This window comes from Quercus robur, chromosome 8 (genome assembly GCF_932294415.1).
Source record: "Quercus robur chromosome 8, dhQueRobu3.1, whole genome shotgun sequence".
NCBI lineage: Eukaryota > Viridiplantae > Streptophyta > Magnoliopsida > Fagales > Fagaceae > Quercus > Quercus robur.
The window spans coordinates 5,370,238-5,380,533 of NC_065541.1; the positions used below are offsets into that span (position 1 = coordinate 5,370,238).

At 41.8% G+C, this 10,296-nt stretch overlaps 2 protein-coding genes across 2 annotated transcripts; both read right to left on the reverse strand.

The window, feature by feature from the left end:
• Positions 1-4,010: 4,010 nt before the first annotated feature.
• On the reverse strand, positions 4,011-4,919 carry LOC126695738 (uncharacterized). Its single transcript, XM_050392562.1, has one exon. The coding sequence runs from the start codon at positions 4,917-4,919 to the stop codon at positions 4,011-4,013; it is 909 nt and encodes a 302-aa protein (XP_050248519.1).
• A 93-nt stretch (positions 4,920-5,012) lies between these two features.
• On the reverse strand, positions 5,013-5,837 carry LOC126695739 (uncharacterized). The gene has a single exon (XM_050392563.1). The coding sequence runs from the start codon at positions 5,835-5,837 to the stop codon at positions 5,013-5,015; it is 825 nt and encodes a 274-aa protein (XP_050248520.1).
• Positions 5,838-10,296: the final 4,459 nt, after the last annotated feature.

Below are 10,296 nucleotides of genomic sequence, written 5' to 3' on the forward strand. Positions count from 1 at the left end.
TTTTGGCGACAATGCGGTTCAGGGTGACGGAGAATCAGTCCCGTCGAAGGATGCCCAAGTTGCCGACCCAAATAAAGTTGCCTGATATTATTTATTTTTTTGTAATTTATTTTGAGAACAATCCGTCCTCTTTTTTTGTATTTAAACACTTGCCCCCTAGGCTTTTTATTCGCTTATTAATGTTATACTTTATTTTTATGCTTTCTATTTTTGCTTTGGAACTTGATTAAAAATCCGTCCTCCTCATGAAGGAGAGATTCTAAGAAAATACTCGTCTATCTGAGTGTACCTCTAGCCAACGTTCACTCCGTCCACAGTGTGGAGTTTATTATTTTTAGTGTTGATTGATCCGTCCATTTGGATGATCCGTCTACCTTGAAGACAGGTATGATCCGTCAACTTTCCAAAATCTTAGTAGTTTGTCCACTTTTGGACTTGTAATTATGTTCACCGTTTTGGTGATCCGTCCACTTTGAGGACAGTTTTTCATCACCTTAGTGATCCATCCACTTTGTGGACTTGAAATTATGTTTACCTTTTTGGTGATCCGTCCACTTTGAGGACAGTTTTTCATCACCTTAGTGATCCGTCCATTTTGTGGACTTGTGATTATGTTCACTGTTTTGGTGATCCGTCCACTTTGAGGACAATTTTTCATCACCTTAGTGATCTGTCCACTTTGTGGACTTGTGATTATGTTCACCGTTTTGGTGATCCGTCAACTTTAAGGACAGTTTTTCATCACCTTAGTGATTCGTCCACTTTGTGGACTTGTGATTATGTTCACCGTTTTGGTGGTCCATCCACTTTGAGGACAGTTTTTCATCACCTTAGTGATCCGTCCACTTTGTGGACTTGTTGCCTGTATGATATACATTCGTAATAAACATCCATGTGAAAAATCAAAGTCGTGTCTGAATATTCTTCTTTAAAGAAAATGCGTTTGTAGAAAAAGTACCTGCCCCCTTGGGCTTAAAAAGGCACAAAAAGATTGTAGCAAAAGTATAATGGAAAAACTAATAAATCGTAGCTAAAATAAATTTTGGAAATCTCCGGATCCCCATATTTTCCCCTACTATTAGTATTTCCGAAGATGCTTTGTGTTCCAAGGGTGCTGTAGCTTTCGTCCGTCCATCGTTTCGAGGTGGTAGGTTCCCTTCCTTTGGCATGACGTGATCCTGTAGGGTCCTTCCCAGTTGGGGCCGAGTTTTCCTTGCGAAGGATCTCTGGCGGTACCCATTACTTTGCGTAGTACGAGGTCCCCGACCTGGAAGTCCCTGTGCCTCACTTTGTTGTTGTAGTGTTTCGCCATGAGATCCTGATAGCGCGCCAACTTCTGTTTTGCTGTTGCCCAAACTTCATCCAGTAGATCAAGCTGGAGGCGCATACCCACTTTGTTCGTATCCTCGTTGTAGCTCTCTACTCGGTAACTCGTGAGCCCCACTTCTGCGGGAATGACAGCTTCGGTCCCATATGCGAGTCGGAATGGGGTTTCTCCAGTAGGTGTTCTTGCTGTAGTCCGGTATGCCCATAGGACGCTTGGTAGTTCGTCTGGCCAGATACCCTTTGCCCCCTCGAGACGGGTCTTGATTATTTTGAGCAGGGACCTGTTCGTGACCTCAACTTGCCCGTTTGCCTGTGGGTGTACGGGTGATGAGTAGTGATTCTTGATCCTTAGCTCCGCGCAGAAGTCTCTGAACATGCTGTTGTCGAATTGCTTTCCGTTGTCAGAGACCAGTACCCTGGGTATCCTGTACCTGCATATGATATTTCTCCAGACAAAGTTTCGGATGTTTTTCTCCGTGATAGTGGCTAAAGCTTCTGCCTCAACCCATTTAGTGAAGTAGTCTATGCCAACGACAAAGAATTTCAACTGCCGGATAGCCGTCGAAAATGGACCCATAATATCAAGTCCCTATTGTGCGAACAGCCACGGAGCCGTCATAGGTGTCAGTTCTTCGGACGACTACCTTATGAAATTGCTGAACCTCTGGCATTTGTCGCAAGACTGGATATAAGCTTGCGCATCCTTCATCATTGTAGGCTAGTAGTATCCTGCTCGGATCAGCCTGTGTACTAGTGATCGTGCGCCTAAGTGGTTTCTGCAGATACCCTCGTGTACTTTTTTCATCACATAGTCTGCTTCTTCTTGGCACAAACACCTTAGGTACGGTCGAGAGAAACCCCTTTTGTATAGGACATCCTTTATCAGCACGAACTGTGACGCCTGGATCTTCAGCTTCCTTGCGGTGCCCTTTTCCTCTGGTAACACCCCGTCCCTTAGGTAGGAGATCAATGGCGTGGTCCAATTATGTTCAGATTTTACCACCTGCATATTTGTCCCGTCATCGATAAGTGAAGATATTTAGACGAATGATAATACCTGTTTGGGAACCAGCATGAATTCGGCTGATGCAGCTTTTGCTAGTTGGTCAGCCCATTCGTTCTCTTCTCTTGGGACCTAAATGAATTCGACTTCGAGGCTGTTGATTCGATACCTCACTTCTTCCAGATATCTCTTCATTCTATCGTTCTTGCACTCGTAGTTGCCATTGATCTGACTTGTGAATCGCTTTGGACAATTATGCTTTTTACACCCGCGGCCCTCGTAAGGTCTAGCCCCGCAACCAGGGCTTCATACTCTGCCTCGTTGTTGGTTGTTGGGAAATCCAGTCGGATCATGCACTGTATCGTGTCCCCCTGCGAAGTTTTTATCACTACTCCGGCTCCTCCGGCTCGTCTGTTTGAGGATCCGTCTGTGTGGATACTCCACTGTTCCTTTTCTTTTACCAACTGGTCCTCCCCGAGTGTGAACTCGGCGATGAAGTCAGCTACTGCCTATCCTTTTATGGCCGTCCGCGGGCGGTACTGGATGTCGAATTCGTTTAGCTCTATCGCCCACAAGGCCATCCTTCCTGCTGCTTCTGGGCTATGCATGGCTTTTCTCAACGGCTTGTCCGTTAAGACAATGATTGTATGCGCCTGGAAGTATGGCTTAAGTCTCCGCGCAGCAATTACTAACGCGAAAGCCAACTTCTCCAACTGAGGGTACCTCTCTTCTGCTCCTCGGAGCGCACGGTTGGTAAAGTAGACGGGTTTCTGTATACCGTCCTCTTCCCTTACCAAGGCTGCGCTTACAGCGGCACTCGAGACTGCAAATAAAGGTAGAGTTCCTCCCCGTGTATGGACAGACTGAGCAGTGGTGGAGACGATAGATACGTCTTCAAGTCGTTGAAAGCTGTTTGGCATTCATCCGTCCATTCAAATGACTTTCTCAGAGTTCGGAAGAATGGCAAACACCTATCCGTCGCCCTTGAGACGAACCTGTTTAGTGCCGCGATCTTCCCATTTAAACTTGGGACCTCCTTGACCGTCCTTGGTGGTTCCAACTCCATTATCGCCCGTACTTTCTCCGAGTTGACCTTTATTCCTCTCTGGGATACCATGTAACCTAAGAATTTTCCCGCAGTTACTCCGAATGCACACTTGTTCGGATTCAGCTTCATATTGAACGATCGAAGCGTATCGAATGTTTCTCTGAGGTCGTTTAGGTGATCTTCTTCGTGCACGCTTTTAACCAACATGTCATCAACATAAACCTGAACGTTCTGCCAATCTGATGTGCAAACATCTTGTTCATTAGCCTTTGGTATGTTGCTCCAGCATTTTTGAGTCCAAAAGGCATCACCTTGTAGCAGAATAATCCCTGGCTTGTGACGAAAGAGGTCTTCTCCTGATCAGATTCGTCCATCCTGATCTGGTTGTAGTCAGAGAAAGCGTCCAGGAAGCTGAGGAACTGGTGTCTTGCAGTCGAATCCACAAGGGCATCTATCCGCAAGAGCGGGTAGCTGTCTTTGGGATAAGCCTTGTTGAGGTCTATGAAATCTACGCACATCCTCTAGCTTCCGTTGGCTTTCTTAACCATAACCACATTCGCCAGCCAGTCGGGATAATATACTTCCCGGATGAAACCTGCCTCTAGTAACTTTCGAACTTCCTCGGCTATGGCCCTATTCCCGTTCTCGGGCGAAGACTCGTTTCTTTTGCCGGACTGGAGGGAAGGAGGGCGACACATTCAACTTGTGGACCATGACCGATGGGTCAATTCCCGACATGTCTTCATGATTCCAAGCGAATACGTCTTGATTATTTCTTAGGAAAGTTGTGATCGTCTGGCGTACGGGCCAACTGGCTAGTGTGCCAATCTTAGTCGTTCTTTCAGGCCGTGTGTCGTCAAGTCTTACTTCTTCTAGCTCTTCAACCGGCTCTGCTAATGCTCGCTGTTTCCCGATGCACATTATCTGCTGCTGATCCTCCATCTCTAACATAGAGATGTAGCATTCTCGTGCTGCTACTTGATTCCCCCGCAGTTCTCCTACCCCATATTCCGTCGGGAATTTGATCATTAGGTGGTATGTAGAGGTTACCGCCTTCCAGGAATTGAGAGTGGGTCGCCCGAGTATGGCGTTGTAAGCGGACGAGCAGTCGACTACGAGGAACGTTATCTCCTTAGTGATCTGCTGAGGATAGTCTCCTGCCGTCACAGCTAGCGTTATCGCGCCCAAAGGGAAGACCTTCGTACCCCCAAATCCTACGAGTGGGGCGTTCGTTGGGGACAATCGTTCCTTGTCAATCCTCATCTGCTGGAATGCTGGATAGTATAGGATGTCTGCTGAGCTGCCGTTGTCGACGAGGACCCGATGCATATTATAATCCCCAATCTGCAGGCTGACTACTAGCGCGTCGTCATGAGGATGATAAAGTCTCCGAGCGTCATCCTCTGAAAAGTTTATGACGGGGTTATCTATCCGCGGCATCTTTGGTACTGATCCTGTGAGTTGGACGCTATGGACCATCCTGAGGTAGGTCTTGCGGGCTTTCTTGGAAGATCCGGCTGTAGTTGTGCCCCCTACGATCATTCGTATGTCTCCTATGGGCGGTTTAGGGCGGTCGTTCTCCCTTCGTGGAGCCTGTTCTTCCGGCGTATCAGTTCTTTCCCTGCTGACGAACCTCTATAGTTTCCCCTGCCTGATTAGGGCCTCAATCTGCTGCTTCAGGTCGTAGCAGTTAGCTGTGTTGTGACCGTGGTCCCAGTGAAAGCGGCAATACTTGTCTCTTGGTCTTTTGTTGGGGTCTCCCTTTAACTTTCCAGGGAAAGTCAATGCTCCTTCATCTTTGATTTGCATCAATACTTGGTCGATTGGGGCGGTTAACGGGGTGAAATTGGTGAACCTTCCAGTGGGTGGTCTGGAGCGCCTTTCATCACGTTGATCCCCGGTTTTAGCAACCTTTCGCCCCCTGTCTTGTCTCGTGTCTTCCTGTCTTTCCCTCTTCTTAGGCCTTTCCTCGCGGGCCAGCAGTGCATCTTCTGCATTCATGTACTTGGTAGCCCTGTAGAGGACATCCGTCATGGTTTTTGGGTCATTCTTGTATAGGAAAAACAAGAACTTACCCTTCCGTAGCTCGCTAGTGAACGCAGCTACGAGTATTTTATCGTCAGCTTCATCAATTGAAAGGGCTTCTTTGTTAAAATGAGTTATATAGGCTTGCAGCATCTCGTCTTCTCGTTGCTTGATGTTCATTAAGCAAGCGGTGGACTTTTTGTATCGATGTCCGCCTATAAAGTGTGAGGTGAACAGGGCGCTCAACTCCTTGAAAGTATTGATAGAGTTTGGTGTCAACCTACTAAACCAGACCCTCGCAGGCCCCTTCAGTGTGGTCGGGAACGCCCTGCACATGATCTCGTCTGGTACGCCCTGAAGGTGCATCAGGGTCTTGAAGGTCTCTAGATGATCGAGCGGATCTTTGACCCCGTCGTAACTTTCGATCTGCGGCATCCGGAACTTTTGTGGCAGGGGGAATGAGTTGACGGACGTGGTGAATGGTGAGTCGGTCCTGTTCACCAAATCGTCGAGATCAGAAGATACTCGCCCCTTGAGTGCGTTCATCATGACCTCCATCTGCTCCTTCATCGCCTGCATCTCGGCGACGATAGGCGGGGGGGGCAAAATCCATGAGAGATGGAAGGCTCACGTTTTGCCGCTCTGGTCGGCTTGGGGCATTGCTACCTTCAGGCTTCTCCTGCTCCCTTCGCTCGGCACTGTTACCTTCCTGGTTTTGCTCCTGAAGGTTGGGTCCTACATCCCTTTGTCGTAGCTGCTCCTCCAGATTGTGGTTCTGCTTTTTGAGTCGTTCTACTGCTGTCATGAGTGTCTGGACCTGCCTTTCTAATGTAGTAGATCTCGGTGGTTCGTCTTCTTGAGCGTTGTTGGTGGTAGCCATCGAGCGAGTGAGTACCATGCGACTCTTATGTCCAGGAGGCGATGATCTGGCTTAAACTTTTCGCTTTCCCACAGATGGCGCCAACTGATGAGGCCGTAATATCACCAGTGAGCAACACAATTCACGCTCGCTCCCGTTAACAACCTGCAAGAAGAAAAGGTGATCTCGCCGTGGGCACCGGTGTGGTGTCGACCAAGTACCCTCCGACGGTCAAGTTAGAACTGTTCTCAACTCTAGAGTGCTAGAGAGGGTAAATTATGCATACCTTGATCTGCGAGGGTATTGAAGCTTTTATAGTAGAAGAAAATCGGCTTCCCTTCCTTGGACTAGAAGTCTTTTCCTTATGGGACTCTTCCTCTAACAATCCCAAGCGTGATGGACAAGTATTTCCTTGTAGGGTGGGTTTTTCACTAAGGCGGATCTTCTAGAATTCTCTTTGTGCGAACATCCTGATTTTCCTAGGGTTCCCTCGGATTCCAAACGTGTACATCAAGTATTTTAAGTGACGCTAAGTCCTCGGCCCACGCTTAATATTGGCCCATGAGTCCGAATCCGTCAGGCCCAATGTTCCGCGATTTCTTACCCCATCAACTTAAAATTTTAAACGTCCTAATCTACCTTGCCATAAAATGAAAAGAATCAACAACATAAACAAATTTGCAACATCTTTATTAATAGACAAAATTGAGAGTTTAAATGTCATAATCTAGCGTGCCATAAAATGAAAAGAATCAACAACATAAACAAATTTGGTTTGCAACATCTTTATTAATAGACAAAATTGCAAAATGTTTGGAGTAATTTTGATTTTACTCTCTAAAGTTTCAAATTTGATTTGCACCCCTAACATTACCTATTGATTTGAAAAAGACACTTCTATCTATAATTGTTAATGAGCTGTCTGTTAAGTGCTAACTAAGCTTAAAACAATGTAATCTTTTACTTTTAACAATATATACTTTGTTGAATGTAGGAATGAAGCTTTTTATCAAGCAAGAGGAATCACAAAACTTTCTGCCATATGCTGTGAGTTGATTTGGATGGCATGTAAGAAGCTTAATTATCAGAGGGTCTCACCCATTAGATCCAAGGATGCTTGCCAAAAAAAAAATATATATATATATCTATTTTTTTTTTTTTTTGAGGGGGAAAAAAAATCGACTTTTCATACAACACCAAGCTAAGATTGCATGAAGGTTGGTGGGTTTACAAATTTTTAACCACAAAGGTGATAGCTCTAAATGTACTTTGATCCGATCAGCTACTCTTGGGCGATTCCTCATTGGTCCATTGTTTCCATCCTAGCTAACATTGGTGTGGCTCTTAGGACCCCTGTTTAGTAAGAGATTTTTAGTAATGCTGTTTGAATTTTTTAGAAATACGTGTGGGTAAAGAAGTGTGTTTAAATATGTGTAACGATATTTAAACACTAAAAACTATTATTTAAACAACGGTAACAAACACACTCTTAGTTTTTAGGATATCAATCATGTTGCCTTTGGCCCATAACTTGGCTAGGTGGGCTTCCTATGGCCCTTTTGAAGGAAGGATTGCTATCTCCTTGGTGTTCTCATTTCATATAATTTTATGAGTTCAGGTCCCATCTTCATTGTGTGGGTGTATCTATTTTCTTTAATTTATTTTAATAATGTTATAGAGAGAGAGAGAGAGAGAGAGAGAGAGAGAGAGAGTGTGTGTGCTACATCAATAATGGCCATACATACATTTGGGTAGGTGGGCCTCCAATGGCCCTTTTGAGGGAAGGATAGCCATCTCCTTGGACCTTGGTGCGTTTGGGTGAGAGAGATCGATGTGATCTTTTCCTTGTGTGGGTGTACCTGATTCCTTTAATTTACTTCAACAACGTTATTGAGAGAGAGAGAGAGAGAGAGGTAGAATGCTACATCAACAATGGCCATACACTTATATAATACATAAATTTAAGTGTCATATAGTGTTATTGTCAAAGAGAGCTGTATTATCCTCATCAACCACATTCTGGAACCAAAAAGAGTCAATTTTATACTAGCTGATATAGTTGATATTTATCATATGACTTGTGTAAACGGGTACTATAAGGTGCTTGTTAACAATAGCTTTTTTTTTTTTTTTTTTTTGTTTTGTTTTTTTTTTTATTATTATTATTTTTTTTTATAGCTTTATGTCATTTATAGGTTGTGGGGCCAGTTTCATTAAAAAAAAAAATTAAAATAAACTGTAGGGCTAGTTTTATGTCTTTTTCTTCCATTTATTCAATTTTTTTTTTTAATTAAGTGGAATCCACATTACTCCAACCTTAACAAACCCCTCACCGTACTTGTTAACATTTCACTTATCATATTAACACTGGTGCATAAACAAGGCTGAAAGTTAGTGCTCTAAAATGTAGGGTGTACCATATTATTTTGACCATATATGGAGATAAATTTTGTATTTTGGTTGGTAAGTACATATTGGGTTTTAATTAAAACAACAATTGTGCCCATCAAAAATTTTTTTTTTTTAAACAATTGTGGTTTAAATGTACAAAGAATTACCTTCTTTTTTTAATTTTTTTTTATATAGTCAAAATATGTGTTATACCAGTAATAATAGTGTATAAGTGTATTACAAATAGTACATTCGACCTCATGCCCATTGGACTTATATTCTCACAGTTTCTCTCTTTTGGAATTTTTCCCTCATTTGAGTTTTTGTTTTTCTAAATAATTCTCTCTCATTTTTGTTTTTTGCTGGATTTATTATTTTGAATCTTTGAATGTCGGGCAAACCAAACGTTTTCTCCGCTACTCCTTTTTATTTTTTTTATAAACATTTTAAAAGTTTGAGGGTTGATTGGTGGTTGAGTCATGAGTGGCCTGTCAACCACTCACACTACTTTTTTTTTTTAATCACTTTTTGAATGTTTTATTTTTATTATTGGCTAAGTAGGCTGGACTTGGGCCAGTTTCAAAAAAAAAAAAAAAGGCTGGACATGGGCCTAAACATGGTTGACATATGGGTTTGTATTTTATTATTATTATTATTATTTTTATAAAGGGTAGTTTTTTTGGGTCTTGATTAAATATATTAATTTAAAAATATAAATATATAAAAATTTTTATATATAGTGATATTCTTAAAATGATATATTACTATTGATACCTGGTATTGAAATACTTCATTCCTCTAATAAAACCAAAATAATATCTAATTAGTATTGACTACTTTTTTATTCTAACTACTTTTTCTTGACTCTCTCAAAAAAAAAAAAAAAAAAAACTACTTTTTATTGAACCTCATATGGTGCATCTTTTGTGCAATGAGATTGATCAATATCATAATACAGATAATAATAAGTTTTTGTAACAAAGTTATAAAACTATTCTTTTAAGAGAAAATATAGATTTATAACTTTTTTTTGCCACAATTATGTCACAACTTTAATATAATAGAATATGAGAAGTTAAAAAAAAAAAAAAAATTGTTGATTCATATGAAAATAATAAGTAATTCATTTATAGTCTACCACATTAAAGTTGTAACAAAAATAGTTGTGATATTAGAATTACGTACTTTTATTGATACAATGGGAGGATAGCATACAATGGGAGGATAGCTAATCACTGTGCAGACATGTTAGCTAGATTAGGGACTGTGCAGGTCTTAAGTTTTGCTAGTTTTGATAGTCCACCTGAGGATGTTAGGTGTGTTTTGGATGAGGATTGTAATGGCAAATCATTTAATAGGATCTGCAATGATCTTGTTATTTCTTTTTAGTTGTTAATGAATCGTCTTCTCTACAAAAAAAAAAAAAATGTAATTCCCACCAATAAAAGAGAAAAGCTATTTCTTATCAAATTATTAATGTGTAAAAAAGTTCATATAAGTACCGAAATTTAGAATTGTTTATATATTGGTAGACAGTAACACGTGATTTTCCTCACATAATATAGAAAAATTCGTCCTCTCAAATAGTACTATATATAAATATGCCTGTCCCATGGTGCAGAATAATTTGTCCTTACTCAAATG